At 49.5% G+C, this 27777-nt stretch overlaps 1 protein-coding gene across 3 annotated transcripts in view; it reads left to right on the top strand.

The window, feature by feature from the left end:
* Window positions 1–299: 299 nt before the first annotated feature.
* LOC8030970 (fasciclin-2) overlaps window positions 300–27777 on the top strand; it is a 126340-nt gene continuing 98862 nt past the window's right edge. For 2 of the 3 annotated variants that reach the window (XM_029970246.4, XM_029970194.4), the window contains exon 1: window positions 331–926. In XM_029970246.4, the coding sequence (XP_029826106.2) occupies window positions 845–926 (82 nt within the window). In that variant the 5' untranslated portion in view covers window positions 331–844. Of the gene's footprint in view, window positions 927–27777 lie in introns of all 3 variants that reach the window. The other variant, XM_042290337.1, reaches the window with a different exon arrangement.

Raw genomic sequence — 27777 nt, 5'->3', positions numbered from 1 at the left:
GTTTCACCCGTCGTCTGCTTCGCGAGTGGCTCCTCTCCGTCTGCGTTTGCGCCAACATCTTCCGTACAAAAACAAAAAAATATATATATAAATTTTAGTGTGTTGTCACGTGATTCTAGGAGCGACTCTAAGTAACCTTTTTTCTGCCTTCGCACGCATTAATCTTGTAAACGTCAAGTTGTTTTAATACGTAAAGAGTGACTCCTGAAAACTCTGGCGTGTCTGTTTTGGAGATGCGAACGTACCCTCGCCGGCGCCGCCTTTTCCGCCACCGCCGCGTGGTGTCGCGCACGTCGCCTGACGCGCGAGCGAGACGCGGGACGCGGCGGACGCCATTACGGCGCTGGCAACCCTGCGCGCAACGTTGTTGCACTTTGACATGTCAAAGCAAAGGGAACCGCCAATGAGCAGGTAGCTCTCAACGCTAGCCGCATCAACGTCGGGGCGACGACGCTTCCGTTGTTTTGGGAGGATTCAAAACCCCGCCGCCTTCATGAATCAGTTCCGCAAAGCCGACGGAGCGCTAGAGGGATTCGTCGACTGATAACCGCCGCGGTGTAGTTCGACGGCGTCCGGAGGAGCCTCCTGCGCGAGTGAATCACTGCTGCGGATACCCAGCCGGTGGATAGACGGAAGAAGCGACGGGCTCCACGACATTCTTTCAAACGCGCGCGCGTGCGCTTGTTTGTGTGTGTGAGTGAGTGACTTGTGTTTGGCTGGGCCAGCAGCTGAGCTCCCTGCGGGGTGCGCAAGGTGTTCTCTGGTGCGTTTCTGTCTGCAAGACAGCCTCGCCGCCGCCGTCCAGCGTCGGGGCTACGACGCCCGCAACGATCTCACGGGGACGATGGCGTGTAAATTATTGTGCAGCGTGTGGAGGATGCCTTCCCGGTGGCTAATATTCGGCCTCATCGTGTCGTCCTTATCGGGTGAGTCCTTCGATTGAGCGTCCCCGGCGGCGCTGTTGGGCGCGTGGTTGGGTGCACGTCGGGGAGGAGAGCGAAACGGACGAAACAGGAGTTAGGCCTAGCGCAGGTTTTCGGGTCCGTCCGGCCGTTGCGGCTCGGTCGCCGACGGGGACTTCGCTGGAGCGGACGCCCGCCTCCCCGTCCGCTCGCGTCGGACGCTCTGTGCCAAGCCAACTGGCTGTTCGCGCCGAAGCAGCTTGCGGCTTTTTTGTTTTCAAGGTGAAGCGCCCTGCTGCTCGCCTTTGTTTTCGTGTGTCGCCCTCTCCCATTTCCCCGCCCTAGTGGGGGCTCATTTGACTTTTATTTCCCCCGTGTTTACCCAAACGGCGTTGCTATTCCGGCTAACTGCGTTTAGGCAGCTGCTCCGGGATGAACGCTGCCGACGGTCAGGAAACATTTGTGTGGTGCGTTGCCTCTGCACCCGTCGCAACGTATTCCGTTTATCTCGTTGGCAATGTTTGCATTGTTTAGGTGTCGTTATCGTGCGCGCGCGCGCCTGTTATCTGCCGTGCATCCCAACCTCTTGCAGTACGGGTACTCGCTCGCTCCGCCAGTCAGATTCGACCTCCGTGACGGGCGCGAGCAGCGAGCGACCCGGCTCCTTTTGGGCGTTATTGCACGCCCAATCAGCCGGTGCATCTCCCGATTTTCGCTCGTGCTTCGTGTTTCGTTTCTTTGTTTCGCGGTGGTCGTGTTTGCTCGGGCAGAAGGAAAGGGTGGGAAAGCAGGTTCTAAAAATGTTTCTTGTTTTGTTGGTTTCCTACTTTTTCGTCTACGATTGAAGCTCGTGACCGAGACCTACTTTTCGAGAGACGTCGCGATGTCCGCTATTATTATTGCTTCAAAGCCGGGAGGCGAACGAGCAAAACGTTCGGAGAAGTTCGCAGCCAGCTCCTCGTTTGTTCTAATTCCCTCCGGTCGTGAACGCCGCCAAGCAGCCTCCTCTCCTTTCCAATCTATCGTTTCGGGCTTTGATTTGGGTTGCGGAGCCAGCCCGTGTCGTTTTTTTTTCGTGTTTTTGCTTCCTTTGTTCTATCTTAGGATTTCGAGTTTCCTTTTTCTGTGTTCCTTCTGGACACGATATAAGCGCTTTGCCGGTGTCTTCGTGCGCGAGTGGGTTGCACACGGCCGCGGCACCTTCTTGGCTTTCGGCGCCTCATCTTTGTGCGTTCTTGTCAAGAGCGGCGATTCAGCGCGCGGGAAGTTGCTACGCCAGTTGGTTTTCTTGTTTTGTTTGTGTGCGCCAACAACACGTATCGACCGTTTATTTTTGGGCGCGCGCACGAGTTCGATCGGGAGTTATGCTTTCTGCTCGTAGTGTTCCTCTTGTTCTTTTTGTTTTCCTCGTTCCGATATATAAATGAGGCCGTTGTCTTTCGCCGGTGAGTGAGGAAGGAAATGAAGCATCCTCGTCTGTACAACACTTCTGTTTTTGCCCTTTTAATTTTTTTATTTTATTTTGTTTCTATTTTTGCGCCATAGAATGCCGCTGCACGCACCCACACTGTGAAGAAGGGGTATTAGCTTTGTGGGAACTTTTCTGTTTATACCCGTTTAGTCGCGCAGCGCGGGCTGTACGTCTATTAATTTTCTTGTCTCTTTAAATTCGAACATCGTGGATGAACTCATTCTCGACTTCGCACGGTCCCCGCTTCGGGCCGGGTCAGTCACCATGGCGTCGGCAGAGGGGTGCAAAAGGGGCAGTTGCCACCCCCAGACAGACTGCCCCCCTTTCCCCTCGTCCTCCTCCGAGCAAGCGGGGTGACCGTTGGTTCGTTAACAAGCGAGAAAACAACCGAGACCAATCTAAAAATAAAATCGAGAGTAACTATCAAAACATAAAAAAAGGAGATGTCTTGCCCCGCATTCCGTAGAAGAAACAATTGCAAAGAAATGGGCAACTGAGCCCTACTTTTGCCTCTGCTCCCGTTGCCACCTCCAAACCTCGCTGGGAGCGCACCCGTTTCTGAGAACACCCAGTCCCCCGCAGTGAATACTCAGTGGTGATGAAGCCCAGACTCCAGCTCCGAGTAGAAAGTTGGTGAAACGGCCCAAAAAAACAAGTTCTCAACTTCCCTTCGGGCCCTTTCATTTTTGCGCAGTCTTAGATCCCCACTCATTTGCCCGTGGAAATATCCCCTCAATATCGTCGTGTGCTGGGTGCCGTGCGGACATCATAGGGTGGTTGGAAAAAGTTGTGACAAAGGGAAAGGAAAATAACGATATTATCTTCAAAATACCTAACGCACCTTGTTTTTCCAACTTCGCTAGCCTAGCTCCACGTGACATTTGAACGGTAATTTCTTCTGTGTTTTCTCCAACTCCGCACCCCAGGTGCTGAGGACGCGGGGGTTCAGGTTGCATTTGCAAAAGCCGCGCCGAGTGCCGCATAGCTGACAGGGCTCTCCAGTCTGGGTAATAAGCCACGTGTTTTCGAGACTATTCACTGAAGAGCAAGCCATGAGCGACTCTGAATATGACCTTTTGAGCAGGTTAGGGGGAGGGGTCAGACGGTCCGCGTTTGCACGAAACCATGTTCGCACCAAGTCGCCAACGCAACTGACCCTCGGGCCATAATTTACTGTCACCGTTTGACACCAGGGAAAGGTGCGACAGAGACCGCCCAGTCCACAATTGCAACCGTACAGTTGTTCTTTCCGAAAGTGTGTAGCGACCGTCACTATTTTGCCAGCTCTGGATTTCTCCATCGGTGTCTTCGTTTTACCGAAAAAATTACATCGATCACAGCTTTCCATTTTATGGGACGAAGAAAGCAGGCACCTCTGACCCCTGCCGGGAGTCGGAGTCGGATTCTATTGAGACAATCCTTATCCCAGTCACTCCTAAGCGACCTTTGCCTTCCAAAATTCAGCTTAATATAGGATTCACCCTCAACTCATCTGTTACAGGTACGCCTAGAGTGATTTTCAGACAAAACTAAAGTTGCCCAGATAAATACAAGACCCACCCAAAGATAGCAAACAGCGCTCTAACGTCGTTTTTTTTTGTTTGTTTTTTTAATTCTCAATAAAACTGAAAGAGCCTCATTTATTTCTGTAAATTTTCTTACCTGTAGTTTTCAGTTGAGGTGACGAAGGAGAGACTTATTGAAGAAAAATATATAAATAAATAGCTACATTTAAAAAAAAAAGGCTCACCAAAAACGTTAGTGATACCAGGCACCCGAAAACAGATTATAATCGGGGATCTGCATTTGTGGACTTTGTATTTGGGTGAAATGATGTGAAGTAGTGAATATAAGTGAAATGATGGATTTTTTCAAAGTTGTGTAGCTTCTAAGCTCGCACACTCCTTTTGGTGTTATCTGGCTTTCTATCTCTTCATATTTTGAGTATTATGAAAAGACTGACTGTTCATCGGGGAAACTAAAATGTCGTGAAGGAAGTGTAGTTCGTCGATGTGATCTTTGAACTGGATTTTATTTGAAGACTGGAAACATTGTAGACAAGCTTCCTTGCTTGCATATTTCTTCGTGTTTTGAAAGTATATGAATGGGCATCCAAGAATATATTTTTAGTTTCCTACTGAGTTGCCGTGTTGCAGAATCTGATAAATTAATAAATGGCCGGTGGTCCCTTCGTCAGCGATAACACGTTGGTCCTGATATGTTCATGGCCCGTTCACTATTCACAAGCGTTTTACGTCGGGGCTGCAGGAATTAAATGTGTGTGGGGGGGGGGGGGGGGGGGGGGGGGCTTTTTACATAAGCGATTAGGACTGCGAACTAAACATTGTTTAAGCCAACATTTGTTTTAAAGATTTATACCTATAATATGTTGTTAAATTGTTCCGGAAATGTAATGGTTGCACCCGCCCCCCTCCAGGTTAAAAAAAAAGGAACGTCTGATGCGAAAGTTTTGCCCCCACCAAAAAAAAAATCCCGCCGACGCCCATGTGAGTCACTGATAATTTGAGACGCGAAGATAACTGTTGACACGTTTTTTGGTTGCATATAATAAAGTATATCTTATGCATCATGCTCTTGATGTCTGGAAAAATGCTCGCGATGTTATGTGGTAGTGTTTTTGTATTATCTAGGTTGCAAGAATTCTAAAGCAGACGGGATGTAGCTATACCCTATTGGAAAGACCAGTTTGCAAATCTAACTGGTCAGACGGGTAAAACTGGTATTTGGACTGGTCAACTGGTCTAGCAGGAAATCAAACTGGTGCAACTGGTAGCCAGACTGGTCTAACTGGTAACCATAGTGATCTAACTGGTCACCAGATTGGCCTGACTGGTCACCATATTAGCCTTACTGGTCACCAGATTGGCCGAACTGGTCACCAGATTGGCCGAACTGGTCACCAGATTGGACAAACTGGTCACCAGACTGGCTGAACTGGTCACCAGACTGGCCGAACTGGTCAGCGGATTGGCCGAACTGGTAACCAGATTGACCAAACTGGTTACCAGTTTACCCCTCTTTCTCCCTTTATCTATTGGCTTTCTCACTTTAATTTATTGGCTTTCAAATAATTACGGCATGATCGAGCGTTTACTTTTTATTAAGAGATTAATCCCCTGAGCCGTTTAAAATACTCTCAGAGGTATGACATTGCTGGAAAAAAGTCAACATGCTCGGAATAATTTTTATTGCTTAGGCGGTCACCGAGAAATTCTGTACGTTCAAAACGACCTGTATAAAAGACGGAAACGCAGAGCTCGGTAGTAGTGATCATGTGAGTGCGCTGTTGTGCTTATGTTTATATGTACCGTGTATGTTTATGCGCACAATGTATGTTCAGCTGATGGTTGTAGTAGGCGTATTGTGTCAGCATTTGTTGAGTTTAATAAAGATTTTCGAAGCGCAGTGGTGGAACAAATTAAAATATTTTTTGTAGAACCAGTGGGACCAGTTTAACCACCATGACCAGTTGAACCATCATGACCAGTCAACCAGTATCACCCGTCCAACCGCCATGACCAGTCAACCAGTGTGACCAGTTCGAACCACCTTGACCAGTTCAACTATTATGAAAATGGTCAACCTGGAGCAATAACCAAGTTTGAAACTGGTACCAGTTTGAACTGGTCTTTCCGATAGGGTAATCTGGTGTTTTCTAGGTTTTATAAGAGCAGTGTTCGTTCTTTTTGGCCTTCGGTGCATATGCGTACACAAGACAGTTTATCCGTGATATGTGCGAAGTCTCCGATTAACTCGAGACCAGATGGTCTTTGCCTTGCTTGTCGTTTTGTACGCAAGGCGATCAGTATGGATATAGCCAACTGACCCATTGTGTTTTTTTAAAGTGATGCGTTCTACTTGGAGTATTAACAAAAAAAGGATGTCCATCCGACAACTATACTCGTTGTAACCTCAAAAACAGAAATAGAAGTAAAAAAAAAAGTCGACTTTTAGCGGAGCTTTATTAATTTCCTTTTTTATGTGTAGAGTTAAGATATATGTAGGTGCATTTTATATTCAATGTTTTATCTAATCAAGACGTCCACGTTTCCACCGCCAAAAGAATCGCTACTTCCCCCGTCAACAGAATCTTTTTACTTCGCGCGGCGTAAGAACAGTGCGCAAAACTTGTTTTTTTTTTTCCCCTCGAGATTTGCATTAAAATGGAACGATAAGATAATACCGATATTATTATATACAACTTATAAAATAATTCAAAAATACTTTGAATTTTGGTGATAATCGATATCGGAATATATATATGTATTTATATATATATATATATATTTTTTTTTATTATGAACACAAGCGTGTATTTTCATTAATGCGCCCCCCCCCCCCCCTCCCTTTTTTTTTGTTTGTTTTGTTGATAAAACTTTGTTGAAAATGCCTTTTCAACATGTACCCGCAAACTACTGGCAAACAGACGAGACGAGGCAGTTATTTCTAAAAAAGTGTTCCACCTTTTTACAAACAACTGCGCCCCTCCCTTCCCTTCCCCCTCCTGGCAGAAGACGGAGTTCGAGGATTCTGCGGATTAAACAATGCAGGGATTAGAAAGGCGAGGGAAGAAGCCTCATAGAACGAACTTAGGGGCAAAGAGATAAACCACAATAGTTACAAAATCGACTTTGAGGAGCCCAATCTAGGTCATTGCAGCTCAACAGAGCCACCAGGATCTTATTTTTTTGGTCGAGGGAGTGCCCGTGTTGGCTTGAGCACGTGTTAACGTATTTTCCACATGGAGGCTCCCTAACCAGAACCTCCTGAACCGGCGACGGCGACTTTGTAAAGTGGTACATTAAAGGAGCACTCAAGTAGATTCTGAGATCATATATTTACTGCCGTAACTTAACCTAAGGGATCTATACTCCGTTTCATACATAAAGGAGGGGGGGGGGGGTGCAACGATATTCAATTGTAATGTTTCTCACTTTACACGAGCTTACTGGCACAAGTTGGACTCAAGGATACTCGCACGCAACGCCACTGGCCAAGAAACTTCTTTTGTTGCGGTCCAATTTCAAGAACAAAGGCGATCATTTTCACTCAATCTCTTTTTTGCGAAATGTGATGACGTAACATGGGGATCGCAGTACACCCCAATGACGATATTGGAATGCTGTTCGTAGATTGGACCCGAGCATTGCGTGGGCACTTGATTTGGGCTCGTGATAACTACTATAGCTCGAGAAACATTCGGGTAGTGGCCGGTGTCCAATCGCTGCAACGACGACAATAGCCGAGTGAAACTCAGCGCGTGTCCTGAGCCATGCCAACCCCAGCGCGTGGCTATGATGAACATTGGCGACATATAATATGCTCCGGATCACGTGGCCGCTTGTTCTGGCTGCGAGTTGAGGGGGTGAACGCTGCTCGTTTTTCTTTAAAAGACCCTTTGCTCTATCACCCAAGTGCCCCGGCCCGCGCGAAAAGAATCATGGGAACGGTGTTCCTTCAGCTCCTTAATGGTCGGTAATTTCAACTCTATTCTTGGTTACACAGGTTTTGAGCGTAATTCGGAGTCACTCTGAACAAGCGCCTGATATACCCTAAGGCCTTATCATATCGCTTTTAAAATTTCTTCTCAAAGTCAGCGTTTTTGATACTGTGCATGCTGCCCACCCTTCAACCTGGATGGGCTGCAGAAACCTTACAATATTATCATGCTGATATTAAGTTAGAAACGCTAAAAATGCTATAAACAGCCCCGGGGACTCCGAGCTAAACCCTGGTTTTTGTTGTGAATTGTCGGCTTTTTAAGCGATTCCTGCTCAAACAACAATCACGAGAATGATAATATTGTAAGAGATTTCTGCAGCTCAGGCCAGGTTGAAAGGCATCCGCAGTATCGAAAATGCTGACGATTTTAAAAGTGATATGACAGGTCCTTGGGGTATATCAGGTGCTTGTTCAGGGTGACCTCGAATTACGCTCAAAAATTGTGTAACCCTGGAGTTAGTCGAAAATTAGCGATCATTAGGGAGCTGAAGGAACACCGCTTCCATGATTCTTTGAGTGCGGGCCGGGGCGCTTGGGAATACTGCAAATGGTCTATTGTTTTCGGAGACTTCTATGGGTGAAAAACGAACACGTGTTTTTTAGGTCATTCACGTCAGGGATCCGTTCTTAACGGTATTTGCGCAAAGTAGAAAAATTGTTGCATCGCCCCTTTAATATGCAGTGATGTCAAAGCTGCGAGCTCGTGGCTTTGTCTATTGTTTCGTTCGCGCGAGCACGCGTGCGAGTAGTCAAGGAGAACAATCCTCATGCTCATGTACGCTAAGTGTGAAACAGAGTGTAAGCATCCTAAAAACCCAGCAAACAACATTTAAGAGCGGCCATTTTGCCTATTAAAAGTGTAATCAAAGATTGTGCCGCGCCCCTCTTTCTGCGCGGCGGCGCAGAACACCAGGGGGCGCCACAGGACGGGAATGCAGCAGGGGAGGGCAAGCGACAGTCGATCACGAGTGACGGCTTCCAGGCGGACTGACTTATCGAAGGCGCGCGTATTCGAAAATTCAGTCCGCCGAGAAACCGTCACCCGTGATCGGCTGTCGCGTGCCCTCCCCTGCTGCCTTCTCCTCTGGTGTTCTGCGTTGTGGCGCAGAGAAGGGGGCATGGCACGATCTTTGATTGGATTTTTAATAGGGAAATCGGGCGCCCTTGAATGTATAGTAAATAGACGATCTCAGAATCCACTTGAGTGGCCCTTTAAGTGCGGTCGCCATATGCAATCAATCGATACCACGTTTTGAAGCATCAGAACGCAGAAGTTGTGGGACATTTTGTGACAATGATAGGTCCATCCAAACGCCAATCATCGAAGATTAGCGGACGTGGCGCTTACAACCAGATCACAGGAAGTTACAAATGCCCCTGCCCTCCCCTCCCCCCCCCCCCCCCCCCCCTTTTTTTTTCTCCACAAAGAAGACAAAAATATTGTTAGTTATTGGAATCTTCTCAGGCAGCATGACAGGGGGCAGTCCTTGCTACTATAAGCGGAAAACTTGATAAGAAAGTGTCTCTCGAGATCACAAAAATACGAAGCACGATGTTCCGGTGATTCGCGGTCGTAGCAGACCAAAACTCCCGTAACCTGAAGGCTGGTTGAGATATATGCGTTTCAGTGTGCCCGACCGTTTTGGACGAGATACTAACCTGGCGCCATCTAGCGGGTGGCCCCGTATACATTATTTTACCTTGGGCTTGAAATAATTAAGGCAACGTAAGCATGGTGGATTATGAAAGTCAAAATGTTCGGAATTGTGGTTTAAGTGACACTGATTTTGCTTTATTGATATAAGTCAAACCTTTTTCTCATAATAATTCTAGGAAAATATACATTTATTACCTTATTATTGTCTCTACGGTTTGTGTGTCATTTGATTCTTTGAGTATAGAGTTTTTGTAATGAAATCAAAGAATTCCTAAGCCATAAATATCTAGATCAAGCTGAACACGAGCAAGAAACGGCGCCCTTCTGAGCGAATCGGAGCGTTCAGGTTTTTCTCTGCTTTCCCCTTGCGGTCGGAATCGACGTGGTGCCCTATTGCAAACGAAACACTGCGAAAGGAAGGGAAACGAGAAGTCTGTGCCTGAGCAGACACGCAAACTCTGACAGAGGCAGACCGAGTTATGTCTTTGGTTGATCGTTCATCGACCAGTATGGCCGTTTTGTCGTACATGATCTTGCGGCCTGCTTATGAGACTACACCGCCCTGAGCCCTTCGAAAGAAAGACGTAGCGCGTTCAAAACCCACTACGTCGTTAAAAACTTTTTTTTTTTCCTCGCACACTTTTGTTGCATGTTTTGTGTGGAACAGGCCGTAGCGGCATTGGCCATGTTAGCACTGTGTGCGAAAAGCCGACGAAAAACAATTCGGTTGGGAGCTTGCAGGATGGAGTAAATGGAGGTTATGATTTTACATAATCCCGTTTCAAGCTCGACGGGTCAGTCGTTTCGTCGTCCATGTGTCTGGTTCTTCGAAGCTGACCGGAGATGAGGAATATTTTGTGTCTCTTTGGCGTCGAGGAAAGAGAATAGATTAGTTTCCTCTGGTCTTTCGTTTTGGTCCTTATCTCCGGAATGCGTGTCTCCGCCCGATGATGGTTGCTGTCAAGGGAGAGGACACATCGAGTTGAAACGAAGTAGTTTTAATTTGTGTAGGCTAAATAACGCGAACTATCCTCTGATCATGGCTGTCGGGAGCCACTGCCCGTTTTCCGTCATCCAGCACAACGTCGTGTTCGTGGCAACCGTTGAATGGGATTATGTTTGATCTTCCCTGGAACGAACTCGCTTGAGGTTTCGGTCACTAGCTTCACCGCTGCTCGTGCATTTTACCTAATGCGCTTTCGTTCAGACTCATGCCCTTACCTCGTAGGACCATGTTTCTTTTAAAAAACAAAATGAGCAAAAAAAAAAAAAAAACGCAAGTTTTGGGTCATGATCAAAATTCCTAGCATGCCGAAGTCGCTGACAACCGACGAACGATTGTGCAAGAACCAGTTGTCCGCTATTGTATCTTGTAAAATCGCGCCCCGGATTCCGCGATTCGACCTTGGGGTGGGGCGTAGATAAAGTGACACGCTAGGTCGCCACCCCGACTCTTTTTGCCTTCATTCTTTTTTTAACGATCATTTGTTGGCTCGGCCATTGTTACATCCCCACGATGTCGCGCTCTCGCCTGTCGTCCCGTCTTTTGCGCTGCTTTGTTCCCATTTGTTTGAGACGGATTCGGGACGGGGAACAAATTCTTTCATATTTTTTTTCTGAAGGGTGTGGCCGCGACGGGTTTTTGCTGCTGCATCCGTCCCAGTCATTTCTGAACAAAAGAGACTATTCTTAAATAACAAACGAAAAATGGGACGGTTTTGGCGTCGTGCTTTCCGAATTTGTAGCGAAACACACACACACACACTCCCGTTCGTGTTGCAATGTTTGTGCGTTGGGTGGGCAAAGCAAAACAGATCCGATGTTCGTTTTTCAAAAAAATGGGTGGGGAAGGGGGGGGGGGGGATGCTCGCCCCACGGCTGGAAAACAAAATAAGAAAGGCCGATGTTTGTCTGTGCATGTGTGTGTGATGGCGCAAAGGGCGATAAGGAACTTTGCCGGAACGTCTTGATCGTGCACTCCTAACGACGAAAACGCTCCTCGTGCACAAACATACAAGAGCGAGCGCGCGCACTTCTAAAAAAGAATGGCGTAGGCGAGAATGCCGCTCGCCACTTGGCTGGCTTTTCTCGAAAAGTCGCTGGACCGAGCTTCCTCTCCCCTCCTTTTTCTTCTTCAGACGCTTTCTTTTACCGCATTTATTCGCATCCATTTTTTGGGGTCTTCTTTTCTGGCGAGTCGTGTCTCGCGGTGGTTTTTGCTGCTTGTTTCCTGCGGGCAACACGAATTTTGCGTGCGTGAGCGCAACCGGGCGAACGAGCAGGATACGACGAGAGACCACTGGGGATGACCGTGACAGAACGAGTTCTCTTTTTTTTTTTTTCCCCTGGCGGCTCGGGGTCTTTCTTCTTGTGAGCTTTGCGTAGGTCATCCGTGTCCCTCGCCTTTCGGGTTTGGGGACGGCAGCGGCTTTTCGACAGAGAAACACGCGACTGCCGCCATCCTCCCTCCCATTCGCTGCTCTACTTTTTGCGAAACGCGCCCGGCGTCTTCTCTCGAGGTCTCTTCGTTCCTCCGAATCTCGGTCGGGATGCTCGGATTTCTTCTGGTGGTCCCGGGGAGAGATCTCGCTGTCGAAGTGCCCGTCCCCAAGCGGCTTTGTGTGCAGGATTTTTCGGGTGCGGTTGCGTGCTGCCAAGTTCTATCCTGTTTGTTCTTGGTGTTAAGCTTTCTTTTTTTCTTCCAGTAGTTTATTTGTTTTGCTTGCGTGACATATGATCTGTTTGGGAGTGGTTTTGTGGTTTCATGAAAGAGGCGTGTTGCTTCATTAGTATGTGGACCGTGGTCATATTTTTATTTTTTATTTAAGGGGGATTTAAGGCGGTGATGAATGTTCCAGTCCGTAATGCGACGTAAAGGCGATCCTTTTTCGGTGCATCCAGTTAATCAGACTGGAGAGTCGACAAGCGAAGCTGTTGTCCGAAGAACAGTGAACTTGTCGGCAACGAACAAGGCAATATCAACTGCCCTCTTATGTGACTTCTAATAACCTTTTTGTTACTTATAGGTGTTTCTCAGTGGTCCCCCATCGGGTGGTTATTGGTTGCCCCAGGAACGTCCCTCCGTTCTGCAATTCGTTGCACACCGGTGCATTATCTACGGCCATAAGAGCACTCATCGTTTCTCGAGAGCGCGTTCGTACGTTGCTTCAGACCATGCATCCGATTGTCGTGAACACTGGGCGCATACATTGTTCTGCAACGCGACTGAGCAGTCGCTGCCTGCTTTCCATGTAGCTTCCAGTATTCTGACAGCTTTTTGGAGGAAGGCGGAGAGAGCCAAACAAAGCCTGACCTAACATCGTAACACGTGCATCGAAACAAGTGCGTGTAAAACCCCTTCCGAAAATCACTCGGCTGGTTGTTACACTCCGTTTCACTCGCAAGTCCGACCTCAGCCGATATGGAACCAATCGAACAGCTGCAAAAGTGCATCATCATGGTTTGTCGTCTCAGCGCGTTTGTTGTCATCACTAAACCCATCGTTTTTTTTTTTTTTATTGTTTTTTTCTTTTTTTTGGCCGGGGGTTGAGGGAGGGGGGGGGGGGGGGTGTGCTTTCTATTTTCACGCGGAAAGTGCGCCGTCAGGGTTTTAGTTTTAGTTTGTAGCAACGTTACTAAAACACTCAGTTGGAAAACTCGCCGTCGAAACCTGGGCCGCTGGCGTCCACCGAGACCGAGCTAAATGCGACAACAGCGCCACTCTTTTTCGTTTGTCTGTACTATGGTCACCTCGAGCTTTTTGAAAGCCTGTTTTTGCGTAAAAACAAACGGGAAAGACTCTTTTTGTATGAAATTTATTGGAGTTTAGTACCAAATGATGGGCGCGTTATGTTTTTATCGTCTTTAGTTCGCAAGGTTTTGCAGAACAATTAATATTGTTTTTATACAACCATGCCTCAGCGGGCCTTTCAGGTAGCGCGTCCAGACCTAGGTGCATTTTAACCTCGGTAGCTGAACGCGGCGCGTCCGCCGGGGAGACGGGGGTGGCGCCCCCGTAACCTCTACTGCTGTATCTGTTCTTGAAGCCGAAATAGAAGTCACGTGCAGTTCCTCGAGTGGCCGCTGCGGGAGGAAGGGTGGCGCTGTGTTCTTCATTAGCTCGGTGCTCGGAGACAGATTGGGGCCACTTTTTCAAAGCTGTCTCTATGGGAGTTTCCCTACTGAGTGTTTTAGTAACGTTGGTTTGTAGTGTGTGTTCGCATGGTGTGCGTGTCCGCCATCGTGCAGGGTGGGATTCCACGGCTTTGAACTTTTCGACGGGGGACTTGTTCAGCCAGCCAAACCGCGATATCGGTGCTCCGGCGCGATGTGCTGGGTCGCTCTATTCCCTGTAACGTCACGTCGAAGGTCGCTTGCAAGGTCGCTCGAGACGCGCTGCCGTTTCAGCTGCCGTTTGCAGCTACTCGTTTGCAAGTCCGGTCTCAGGGCGCCGCCATCTTGCTCAGTGGGGTGCGCTCCTGGGCGCGGCCATAATCTGATTACGACGCCTTAGCAAGGCTTCGTAATCGGATTATGGCGCGTTTAAGCGCACCCCAGGCGAGCAAGATGGCAGCGCCCTGAAGCCAAACTTGCAACGCCTAACCTGGCAAAAAAAAAAAAAAAAAAAAAAAAGATGTCGGGCCATTGGGTTGTGGACGTAATGCGCGGCGGCTTCTCCGCAAAAGAGAGCCATTGCGCGTGCCAGGAACGTGTTTCACAGCCCAGTAGACAAGATGCCAAAGCGCCCGAAGGTGATTATTTTATTCTCTTTGATTAGATTGTCGTCTTCGACTGGCGTGTTTGCCGCGTTCAAAAAATGTAGTCCCTCGATTTCTGCCCGATGACGTCGTAGAAGTGTCAACGCTGTCGCCGACCGCGATTCTGGCGGTGTCCCAGCAGCTCTGGTGGTGGTGTGTGTGACAGACGCCTGTTCTGCTGCAGGCCGCTCTCCAGATGGGCAGTCCGCGGAAGCTTGGGCAGCCGGAAGTTGGGACGCCGCGACGACAACACTCACGTTCTCTGGTGTTCTTTTTTTTCTTTAGCTTTTGCGCTTAACCGCCAGGATCACGATATACGACAGCGTGACACTCCAGCTTTTGTGACGTCATTTGTTGCCGCTTTGTGGCGACTTTCGATGCGTGCACAGAATAGGACGCTAAACGCACCAGTCGGAGAGGCGTTCCCCAGGTTGCGGTATGCGGATACAAGTCGTCTGCTTCTTGTGCGGGGGTTACGGTAACGTCAGAATGACGTCGCCGTCTTATGCTGCCCATGCTGTCGTATGAATATGTCGAATATGTCTTTACGTGTGTTCGTATTTCCCTGTGCTGCTACGGGGGCCGAGGCTCGTCAAGCAGCGTTTGAGTTTAGTTTTTCTCTGCGTCCTTTCAGGAATCAATAAAGAATTAGAGTTTTGATTAACTTTGATTGGAAGAATAGGGAGACCTCAGTGGCTAGATGCCTTCACGTGCACTCGCTTTTTTTTTTTTTTTTTTTTTTCAATCAGCCAATAAAAACTTGCCGTTCTGACATCATCGCAATCCCTGTGCAAGAAGCAGACGACTTGCTCTCCGCGTACTTGTGGGAAGGCATTCACGAGACAGGTGCCGCCGAGTTGAGAAACGCAGGCCGTGTCGAGTCTTTGAGCACCTGATTATCGCTCCACAGATAATCAGATGTAGCATTAACCGATAAGAACGAATCGCGAAACCTGGTGATATTAAGCCACGCTCTTCGTTGCCTAAGCTGTGCCAGTGACCGCGGAGTCACTATTTTAGGTTCGCAGACACGTTAAACCGAAGCTGATGTTCGGGCCATTCGAACCAACTCCCGTTCGTTCTATGGACTTCTGTCCAGTATTCACCCTTTCTAAACAAAAGCTTTTTTTTTCTATTTCCTACCTTATAAGTTATAACGAGTAATAATATATAGGATCTATAAATTCTAGACTAGTCATAAGAAGAAAAAAGAACTCAAGGTTGGGGCTGCAGACTGAGGCAGCATTCCGACTTCTGCGAGTTCTCACAGGGACGAACAAGGTGTCTGGTGTTAATCCATGCAATCACTACAGAGTGATGCGCGCCGAAGACACGCACGTTAGCAATCGTACTGCACTGGCCAAATTGTCCATTCTACGGCGGTGACGTGAGGCGCTCTTTCAAGCGCGAGTGGCTTTCCGCCGGAGGTAACGAGGCTCACCCAGTAGCATTTGGCTGTGTTGCGGAATCTTGCGTGAAGATACGAGGTCCAGTTGCTGCGACGTTTATTTATATCGCTTCCGCCGTTCCACGAGGCTCTTCGCAACAAGATCAGTACCTCCGCAGACGTCGCGTCGTCTTCAATGCGAAGAGCGTAAGCGCGTTTGCAAAATTCAAATAAACCGAGAAAAATCATACCGAAGCAGTGGTGACCAAGCAACGAAGTGTGCGCCGTAACAAAACGTAAGCATAGTCGGACTACGACCACTTGCCCACTGCCGCTTCGTACGGCCGGCCACTTATCGATGGACGCATAGCAAACAGGGTTTCAACAGAGCTTCCGTCACTGGACTTGAGGCACACCAGTGTCGAGAGTCATGTGGCAGCACCGGCTACTTGCGCTTCAAGAGCGCGATTGCTCCATGCTGGAGTACATGACACCCTCCTACAGGCGAGGGAGCATTTCTGGATTGTTTCTGGTCGAGAGTTGTTAGGGAAGGTGATCAGGGAATGTATCGTCTGTCAACGCTCAACACCCGCCTCTGAAGTTAGTGCTCAGTTACCTCTCTATCGCGTAACGAGAGCCAGTCTGTTTGAGGTGGCTTGGATAGATTTTGCCAATCAGGTCTTCGTCAAGGGCAAGCTACAATCCCATAGAGCGTATGTAGCTTTGTTGACTTGTGCAGTGATAAGAGCCATGCTCCTGGACCTCGTGGAACACATCACAACGACATCTTTTCTGAACTCTTTTCGCCGATTCATATCGAGGAGAGGCATTCCACGAGTGATTTACACGGACATTGCGCGAACGTTTTAAAGAAGCAAGAAGGAACTACACAACCTTTGGAACAGAATCAGTAGGTACGTTATCAAGTGAGGACCTTCAAGAACCACTGAAACTTCATTGTTAAACGGGTTTCATGGTGGGGAGGATTGTATGAACAACTTGTCCGCTCAGCCAAGTTGTCTTTGAAAAAGGCCCTGAACTGCAGACTACTGCGTCATATACCCCAATTCTTGCTGCTGCATCTGCCAATATGTGCAGCACGGTTTTTGTTCGCAGATACTTCCTCTTCTTCTCGTTGCCCACTATCCTCCCCGCCTGTTGCATCCTAGCTACACAACATTGCTCCAACCTCACACACTGTAGTCACCATAGCGATCTGGCGGACGTCTGCTTCTTGGTGGATAGATCCTCTGTGATGCTGTAGATCCATTTGCAAGATCCAGATGCCATGTTAACGAGGAGAGAAACGAGGACCGGTCAGAGCTAGTGTGCCTACGTGTTTCCGCCGCTCCGCTCTTTGGGGTGGCGACAACGCTTGTGATATCTGTTGCCGACGAACCAGTGTTGCCTATTTCGTTACCATGGCAACCTTCACTGTTTCCGTCGACCATTTTGTCACACTCGCCGGTCATGCGCTCGCACTACGCCGCTGATCCTCGTTAGGGCTAGGGAGCGCTCACCGCTCTCGTTTCGACGACAAGGTTTCGGCGTGCAATGCCGGTCTGTTGCGTTTGATTTTGTCGCGGGAACTCGCGTTTCGTGAAAAAGCAACGCACACTTCCTGCTCGCAACTTCAAAATATGAAACACCCGAATAAAGAGAGCGACAGCCACCACGACCGCCATCCCGATGAGCCTCCGACTCCTCTTATGAATGGAAGTGGCCTCACAGTGTTGCCGGTGCTTCGAGACTACAGAAACTCAACGTTGTTTACGTTTAGCAAAATAAGAAGTGGGAAGAAATGGCGGTGGGAGAGAATCTGGGAAAGGGTAACAAGAAGTTGGCGCCACCCTAAAGCGGAGCGGAAACATGTAGGCACCCTAGTCAGAACCATCGATTTTCTATGCTGCAGGCGAAGTTGATAAAGACGAGCGTCGTCGGATATGGTTTAGACGCCGCCGCATCCTTCCCCAGGTTGTTTCTATTAGCCAGGTTGTTTCTATTAGTCACGAGTGTGCTGTTGACCCACCTCGGAGCTCCCCCGAACTTGACAACAGCCGCCGGCTATCCTTTGAAGGCTCTGGATGTAGGCAACTGTTCTTCCGGTTATTCCTCTTTTTCTGGGGAAGGAAATAGCCTGTTTCAGTTCGTAGCAAGTTCGCGGCCGAACACCATATAGAAAGGTGTCTTTCCGGTCGAGGCAGATGAATTCTGGAGAGAACCTCACCGGAGAAAAGCTCACCGCAAAACCAGCAGGTGCAGAGAAAAGCGCACCGGCCTTTGAGGGGATGCGGAGGAAAGCTCACCGAAAATACCTAGACTGTCGGACCGACGATGTATTCAGTAAGTTTCTCGGGACGCTTGACGGGCTTGCATTTGTACCTCCTGACCTCGTACCGTCAGGACTTTCTACGTCCCCGACGACACTCCTGATGATATGGCCGACCTACTCAGGTATTTTGATGCGGCCTAGGTAAGCGGAACCTTTGACACTGTTCAAACAGTGGGAGGATCTGGGCAACTGACAGCTGCGCGGCACCGACACCCTGTGTTCCCTCCTCTGGAATGTGATGGACGCTACTTTTCAAGGCGAGGACCGCACCAATAACGTGTGCGAGGGGTGGAACAATAGATTCAAGCACCTCGTTGGACATTGCCGTCCCAGTGTTTGGTTGGATTCGAATTCCTCCAGCAAGACAAAGTAGTGGCCTGTATCGTTGCTGCAAGTCAGTCGAACGACAGGAAACAAACGACGTCTATATGTCGAGTGTGGATTGGTCGCTCTTAAATCAGTTACATCATTGTTGCATCGTAGTTGATCACCTACTGGCGTGTATTTCGCTCGTCAGTCTACTTTAAGTACACAATGATCAATCAGTTCGTTATGATCTCCTTTAACGAGACGCGCGAGATTGATTCCTCTTTTTTAGGCGGAGAGCCGCTTCACGACGCTGTCACACGCGACGTTCGTTTGCCCTTTAAAGGGGCGGTGCAACGATATTCAATTGGAATGTTTTTAACTTTACACGAGCTTACTGGCACTAGTGGGACTCAAGGATACTCGCACGCAACGGCACTGACCAAGAAACTCCTTTGTTGCGCTGTAATTTCGAGGACAAAACCGAGCGTTTTCATTCAATCTCTCCTTCGGAAAACCTGATGACGTAGCTCGGCGGTAGCAGTACCGCCCAGTGACGATATTTTAATGCGGCTCATAGATTGGACCCGAGCAATGAGTGGGCACTCGATTTGGGCTCGTGATAATCGATAGCTCGAGAAGCATTCGGGTAGTGTCCTGTGTCCAATCGCTGCAATGACGACAACAGCCGAACCATAACAATGTCTGGAACACAGCGCGTGTCCTGTGCCTTGCCAACCCCAGCGCATGGCTATGATCAAAATTGGCGGCATATAATCAGCTCCAGATCACGTGGCCGCTTGTTCTGGCTGCGGGTTGAGGGGATGAACTCTGCTTGTTTGTCTTTATTTTTTTCCGAGACTTCGATTGCGTGTGGTGAAAAACGAACGGGTATTTCACAGGTCATTAACGTCAGGGATGCGTTCTAAGCGATATTTGCGCAAAATACAAAAATCGTTGCATCGCCCCTTTAACAATCTTGGGTCGATGGCGCCACGCGTTGTCACGCCAGGGTGTACTGCCATAGCCAGGAGAGCTTTGAGCGTGTAGGCGCGGTCAATGCACTTACACGTGGCGCTATAAACGTCCACCGGCTCGTGGTCGGAGCAGGATGCCCCACAGCTGCTCAGCGGCGTTCTATTATGGTGACGTCATTGCCGCGATTTTATGGCGAGCGAGTAATTCGGCATATGGATGTTTGGACAGTGGATATCTTGTGTACCCCATTTCTGATCAACGTTACTCGATCAACTCACTTGGCATACTACCACGGAGAGCGTGAGCGCTGACACACGTGAGTTTCCGCTGATAACGACTAGATTCGGAAATGCTGTTTGAAGCGTCATCCTTTTTGACCGCCGCGGCCGTGTTTTGAACTACTGTTGCAAGGCGCGCCGCAGCGAGCAAGAAGGGTGGCGCTTCGAACAGCGTTGCCCGGCTGAGGGGTACGAGAAGGGGTCAAGCTCTCCGTGGGAGTTTGCCAACTGATCTGATCGAGTAATGTTGGCATCTGATGTCTCCATGACAATACGGCTGCTACCGTAGGGTCTTTAAGGTGCATCGGGGAAAGGCTCCTGCGTTGCTTGTGCTTCGCGCAGCTGCCCACACGAGGTATGGGCACTGCGCATGCGCAGAAACCAGATTCGCCTCAAGTTCTGCGCATCCGTCTGTTCGTAGCTGCGCCACCGCAGCTGTGTGACGTCAGCGCCGCGTCTTGGTGTAAATTCGGGAGATCCAACCGTCGCGTCCCTAGCGGCGAAGTTAAGAACTGAACTCTAAAGGCCCGTTCACACATGCAGCGGAGCGCTACAAGCATAGCGCTAACCTCGCGCTAAGCGCGTGCTGACGGCAGCGTTCACCAGCTTTGTATCGCACCGTCGAAACTGTTGCTCATGGCATACGATAAGTAGCTGATGGCACGTGAGGAGCGCTACATCAGCGCTTCGCTGCATGTGAGAACCGGCCTATAGGGGCAACGACCACACAAACTACTTGTTTGTGTTTCTGACGCGGCGCTCGGCTGGCGTAGCTGAAAGTTGTGACAGCGTTCGTCTGGGGCTCGTGTTCGATCGGGGAAGGAATCAACTGAACACGAGTCACAGCCGGGCGCTGACGCAGCAGATCTGTGTCCCGCGCTCGATCGAGGAAGATGGCGTGAAGGATCTGGCGCCTCGTGTTGGGTAAACACCGATCTGTACGGAAAACGAGCTTGACAAAGCGCACCATCAGTTCGTTCTCTTCACCTCCGACCGTCACAGCCGTGACCGGTGGTGGCCCGATAAAGCTCCCTGCGGCCTCTCTGGGAACTTCACGGGCAAAAGGCGTCATTTTGCGAGCTGTACCCCGAAGAACCGGAATTGGGCGGCCATGGTCAAAGGCCATGTCCATGACGCTGAGTCACTGAGCTGTGGACGCATGCGTAGCATTCGATATACCGCACAGCAGAGCAACAACGCATGTTGAGAACGTGTTCCGCAGCCCAGCAGACGAAGATGGCAGCGTGCAAAAGGCGATTTTTGCAAAGGTCTAATAGCGAGTTCGTTTCACGGCACTCGTGCCCACGCGTGCCTACTCGCAGCGTGGAGCGGGGTTCGTTTCAGCCGGCACTCCACGAGTAATTGCACACTGAGTTCGTTTCAGCGCCGACACCCCACGCGTGCATGCACTCGCTGCACCGAGAAAATCGGGAGTACGCCAAAATGCAATCCCGTCATGCCTCGCTCCGGCGAGGAGCGGGAGCAGACGAAGAAAGTTCGTCTGCTACGATGTGTCGCGGAACCGAAAAGAAAACAAGGAGATTTTAAGGTAGAAATCGCGTCCCGCGGGCAACGGAATCAAATGCGAGCTTAAATTGTGAGCGTCTGCTACTTCATGAAGGAAGCAATCGATAAACTGTGCTTTCTTTGCAGGTTTTAAGTCGCTCTGTTGCCATACAGACGCTGAAATATACTAGTGTGTAAAGAAATGCTCAGAACAAAGGCATCAGCGGCCCCCGAGATGTTTATCACCAACCGTGTGCGGATGAAAAATTGAACATTTGTCGACAAAACTCCCCCAGCAGAAACCTGTGACTGCCTAATAAGCATCAGAGAAAGCTAAACATACTTTACCCTAGGCTTGGGCAGCATCATCATGTTTAACATTTACCTACGTCAGCTGACTTGCCCCGTCGTATTTTGTTCGAGAAAGCTCCCGTTTTCGAGGCCCTCACCAAGGCTAATATCTGATCCACCTGTAATGACGACCGAAATCGAAAGTCCCACGAAAAGTTTTGCTGGATATTCCAGGAGACTAGTTTCAAGCCTTACCCTTTCAGTGATTCACGCATAACACCATGCTCAAATGGATCAAGCTTCTGCTCGGATAGCGTCATCAGTTTACTTCAGTGTAAGCGGTTATACAGAGATCGCAACCAGCAGCTTTATAGACAGCTGGTTGCGGAAATTTACGCCGTCTGTAACTATCCTCTACAACAACCGAGTTGCTTAAAGCCATCGCAAATATAAACCACAGGTTGCAGCGACCAACGTTTGTAGGTAAACGTTGGTAGCGACTGCATGCTCGCATTCCCACCCATCACTCCGAACAGAAAGGAGCTAGCTTCGGTTTGCGGTTGGTACCGTGTCTACAACATAAATGGCGGCAGCATCAGTCTTCTGCACTTGGTGCATTTGGCGTGTTCGTTTCAGTCCAGTTCTCCGTGCAACACTCTGCGAGTGCGATGCATTCTGGGAAAGAACTCGAACGGTGCCAGTGCGTGTGAAACGAACTCGCTATAAGACCCCTCAGAGAACAAAGCGCCATCTGTCGTACCCAACGGCAACCAGCGCCAGCCGTCATGCTGCAGGGTAGTGGTGCGTCGTTGCATCCGCTGCATCAGCCGTAGACGCTAGTCTTGCGTCAGTTCCACGGCCCACGATGCCAACGTACTGCTGCGTACCCCTGTTTAAGCAGAGTGGGCGCGTTATCGGTTGACGGGCGTCGGTCGGGTGGAAATATTCAGGAACGTAGCCGTGCAGACGTTTGCCTACTCAAGCGCAAGAACGGAACACGAGGCGTTCCCACCCAACGCTCCTTGGGCGTTTGAGTCCGGTGTTTTTTTATCTCACCTCGTAGTGTTTGGCGGTAGAGTTTTTAGGTTTGAGCTCATCTGAAGAAATCAAAGCGTCAAATACTTTGTAATGTTGCTCGTGGTGTACCGCTTGTGGGCATGACGCGAGCGCGTAGCTTCACGCATGCGCGAGCTCGCGGTGCTTCTAACTTTTGTAAATTATGCGTTATGTACGCACGGAGCCATACGACCCCACGCTTTAACCTGTCTGTAGCGCGTACACACCTGTACGATTCATGCTTTGTGCAAACCAACATGCACGCGCTTGCAGCTTCTGCTTCAATACAAACCTGTTGCTCTACGACTCCAGGAAGTTTTGACTCTAACATTGCCCGCAAAAACCGGGGACTCGACGTAACAGGTAGAAACTTTCATCGAATATCTCTTTTACTGGTCGAATTTGCGCATTAAAAATTTTAAGCCGTCCCGCCAAATGCCAGTTCTGGCGCACTTTAAAAAATGAGAAAACAAAATGTGGTGGATAATGCGTTTAACTTGATTAGTCATTGCACGCATCCCTGTAGCGGGAGTCGGTCCTACAGCCCGTTTTCTTTCGGGAATGCATACTGCACGCGCACACGCAACACAAGGAGGATCATGCGTGGCGGTGTTGAAACGCGGTACCGTCTCTGTCGCGGTGCTCGTCGTCCGCGAGTAGCGTCGTGTGCTCCGGGGTAACCTCAGACGGACGAGAGCAGCGTTCGGTGTCGCGCTTGCGATCCCCCCCCCCCCCCCCCCCTTTTTTTTTTTTTTCTTCTCGTCAGGCGCTCTTGTGCCGCTTGCACTTTGCGCACTCGGCCTGGAAGAAGTTCCTTCTGCGTGACGTGACATCAGTCATCTTGACAAGCGACGGGGCTCCGCGTCCGAATGAAGGTCTGCCTCTTCGTCCTCCTTTCCCTAGACGAGGAGGTCTTTCGTCCCAACCTGTTCCCCCGTGCTTGCCTTTGTTGTGTGTAAACGCGAATTTTGATTCGGCTGCTTTTTTTCTCTTTCTTTTTTTCGCGATTTTTCGGCGAGCGTTTTAAATTTGTTCGGCGGTGGTGGTGGTGGTGTTGTCGACGAAGGGGAATGGGTTTCGAAGTGTGTGTGGCGTTGCCTTCGTACATTGTTTCCTCTCTCTCTCTCTTTTTTTGTTGTTGTTGTTGTGGTTTTTGGGAGTTTTTATTGTCTCCGCGTCAGCTGTCTAGGGGATTATTGAGGAGGTTCCGTGCGGTCAGCCCGCCAGGCGCGGCGACGTCCGAACCGACCGAAAAAACGTGGGGCGGGGAGGGCAGGAAAAGCTACCATCGGTTGAGGGGGCGCTTTCGATTTTAAATTCCGTTTTTGTCCAGGTTCTTGAACTCTCATTCCTGTCGGGTTACGGCGGTTGCTTCGTAACTCGTGTCGAGTCTCGTCACGGATGCAAGAAGATCGACTGGTTTTTTCGTCGATTTGTGTTCTTGCCTTCTGAGGAGTACATAGGCCAGGAAGGAGTGACCGGGGAGCATTATATTGTTTCAATATTTTATTCATTATCAATGGATGTTTTCAATACGTTTATTGCCCAAAAATGGTTCATAGCAATTGGAAAGTGGTCGATATACCGCTGTTTTGATTAAATCTTGGGAACGAGCTTTCGCAGAGGTGGTATTCCCACGAGGCACATTTAAATAGGGTTTCGTGTTTTCGGTATTTTTTTTTTTTTTTTTTCAAATTCTGGGGTTATTTATTAGTGTTTATTTTATTACCCTTTGAATCGGTGTTTTTCGGTGTCGTAATTTCAATGCCGGAGAGAAATCGGTGTTTATTGGTCTTCTGTCGTAAAGCGACTGTATAATTACTGGAGAAAATATAATTTATAAGTTATAAATTTGAATATTTTCTTCAGTAATGGTGGTGGAAATAAGGAAGAGAACGGGCAAGGAATGTGTTTTCAATTGAAAGGAACAACCCCAAGAACGGTTCAGTTCGGTTATGTTCCAAATCAACAAAAATTAAAAAAAAGTAGGGTGGAACTTTTTTTTTTTCAAGGACAGTTAAAATTAATTTTTTGGTTTCACTGATTAAAAAAAAAGTCTCGGTGTTTATTGGTATGCAGAGGTCGGCATTTTAGGTGGCCCTAACTCACCCTCACAGCCGCACTGACCTAAGCCCCTCACAGCTACACTCACCTTCAGCCCCTCACTCACCCTCATCCTCACAGTCACGCTCACCTTCAGCCCTTTACTCACCCTCACTGAACCTTACGCCCCTCACGCACCCATCGCCCTCACGCACCCATCGCCCTCACGCACTCATGGCCCTCACGCCACTCACGCTCCTCACTCACTCCTGGCCCTCACGCGCTCGCCGCCCTCACGGCCCTGACGCACTCATCGCCCTCATGCACTCGCGCCCCTCACCGGCCTCACGTACTCATACCCCTCGCGCACTCGTGGCCCTCACGCCACTCACCACCCTCATACCCCTCACGCACTCGTGGCCCTCACGCCACTCACCACCCTCACGCCCCTCACTCACTCCTGGCCCTCACGCGTTCGCCGCCCTCACGCCCCTCACTCACTCATGGCCCTCACGCACTCACCGCCCTTGCGGCCCTCACATCCCTCACGCCACTCAGGCCAGCTTCAGACGGGGCAATTTCGCCCAGAAACTTGACGTCGCAACACTAGTAACATGGGCCGCCCGCGTTCACACGCACAACCAGTTGCTGCAATTTGCCATCATCATCATGAAAATTTATTTTTCTTGTACTATTTATACAGACAATTAATTTACGTGCTATAAACGTGTTTTTATGCATTTAAATCTCGTTGAGAATACTAAGGTCGCGGTCAGCTTTCTGTGGCAATGCAGTCAATGCTAGGGGAGAGGGTGCACCAACCGCTGTACATGCGCTTTCCTTCTCTCTTCGGATTGCCACAGAAAGCTGACCGCGAGTATAATGCATCTTTCTGAAACAGTTTATTTCCAAACACCATCAATTTCAGACCAGAACCAAGTCTTTTGTTGTTGTCATCACCGGCACGAGGTATCGCGTGGATATATCGCGTCCCTGATTGGATGCAGCCGATTCAAACGTCTTCGAATGGCTCCGAGTTGTTCGCTTGTTTCGAGACGGACCCGATCTCAGGAATTCGTGTCGATCTAGGGGAATCTAGGGAACAATCCGTTAGCAACACCAAAATTGCTAAGAAAGTTGCTCCGTCTGAAGGGGGCCTCACGCACTCACCGCGTTCACGCCCCTCAAGCACTCATCGCACTCACCGCCCTCACGGCCCTCACGCTTTCACGGTCCTTACAGCCCTCACTGCCCTCACTCACCCTCACCTCACCTGTGAAGATGAGGGTGAGTGAGGGCCCTCATGAGTGAGGTTTGCCGAGGTATGTCGGTATGTACCGAAAGCACGTAACCCTAACTATAGACCAACACGCGGCCCTGACGTCATGCAGCTGCGGTGGCGTTGTCGGCGACACAGCTTAAATGGTAAAACAAAATGGCTAGGTGGCGTAAGCTACCTAGCCATTTTGCTAGGTAGCTTACCTAGCAAAATGCTAGGTTGCATGGATGAATACGGCTGAGCCCGATCCAAAGGGCTCAGCCGTATTCATCCATCCATCCATCCATCCGCATGCGCAGACGCTTCACTCCTCCCAGATTCGGTTTCTGCGCACGCGCAGTGCCCACACCTGGTTTGGGCAAAGGCGGGCTTGTTTGTAAACAGCGTGTCGGTCTATAGCCCGTAACCCTAATATTGAGACGGTTTGTGTGTTGTCCCCTTCTTCGTCTGTCGTCTCCGGTTTCCAAAAATGTGTAACATCAAGCAGCTCGCCTGCCTACTTACTTTATCTTCAATAACCCTAATCATGTTGTTTTTTTTGTCAATAATTATAAATTAGTCAGCCCGAACACGTCATTGACATTCTGTTGCATTCTAGGTGTATAATCAGCGGCAGTATGCGCTGCCTCAGTTTAGTCTTCTTCTTTTCTTTTTTTTTAATAATTGTGTCGCGCGTTTGTTTAGACGGCGGGAGGTTAGTGATCAGCCCCAAGGGGCGTCTGGTGTCCCCGCTGTGGTTGAGAAATTAAGCCAAGGCAGTACCGCTGGCCAGCCTGGGGTCCTAACGTCCATCAGGCAGTGCTGATACACGTGCCGGTATACGATGCTCATTGACATCGAAACGGGCAGAGGCGGGAAAGGAACCCAGGGGTTCTGCAGCGCTAGAGTGTAGCAGCGCTTAGCTTTCGCTCCACGTGCTCAGAGCCGCGGTGCGTTAACACGCGCAGCCACCGATCCCCTTCTTTAGGGCTAACGAGAGCCACTGTATATGGCAGCGTAGCGACACTACGCTAAAATATCTAGATGCATGACGTGAGAAGCGCCGTTAGCGATCTCCATTTCGGGCCTGGGAGGTTGCCATGGTTACCGTGCTGCTAGGCGACGCCAGGTGGCAACTTTTTAGTCAAGTTTCGTTGATGTCTCCAGCCGTTCATCGAAGAGTGTGGTAAAAGACGCTTTGTGTTTGCCCGATCCCCCAAAGGTCATCCTGGTGCTTATTTACCCCGGCCCGGTGATAGACGCAGGGGTGTGGAGCGAAACTAATTGGGCATTCAAGGGGGCAAGGAAAGCATCTTTTCAGGCTAGGTGGCGAAAGCTACTGCCCGTTACAAAGGGTACAGCCGCTGTCATCCATCCATCCGTGTTCGGCTCTGTCAGTTGCTATGGAAATCGAGACAGCTCGGCTGGTCGCTATGGTACCGCGTGTGACCAATCGCTGTGAGAGGCGGCACAGGGAAAAGCGTGGCGCTACTCTGGCAGCTACGCTGCCATATACAGTGGCTCTATACTCCGTTTCAAACATCGCGTGCAACGCTGGGAAAGCTACTGAAGTAGTGCGCATGAAAAAACACACAAAATTGTGTTACTCCGCGAGATTTCGTGGACGAGCGGTACAAGGCGCTGCTCTGGCGATGCCGGCGATGCCGACATCTCGGTGGCGGTGGTTCGAATCCACTTAGGGCGCAAAGGTTTTGTTTTTTGTTTTTTTTCCTCGACCGATTTTTTGTGCAAGATTGTGCGTATTGCGGAAGTGCATATTTAAATTCCTCTTTTCTTGTTGATTTTTATTTATAAGAAGGTAGAGTAGGGGCTGGTGTTCCGCTCGAACTTGCGCCGGCCTCGTCAAAACGGAAGAACGGTCGAGATCCAGGGCGTCTCTATTTAAAGCCGTTTATTTACATGGTAGCGTGAAAATCAGAGAGTACCTTGAGAGTGTGGTGGACGGTCGTTTATATAACGAATATTGTGATTAGAGGACCGCACTGCCATTGTTCACACGGCTTGGCATTCC

This window comes from Ixodes scapularis, unplaced genomic scaffold, assembly GCF_016920785.2.
Source record: "Ixodes scapularis isolate PalLabHiFi unplaced genomic scaffold, ASM1692078v2 PGA_scaffold0__279_contigs__length_252992795, whole genome shotgun sequence".
In the NCBI taxonomy this organism is placed as follows: domain Eukaryota; kingdom Metazoa; phylum Arthropoda; class Arachnida; order Ixodida; family Ixodidae; genus Ixodes; species Ixodes scapularis.
This window is presented reverse-complemented; position numbering and strand designations above follow the sequence as displayed.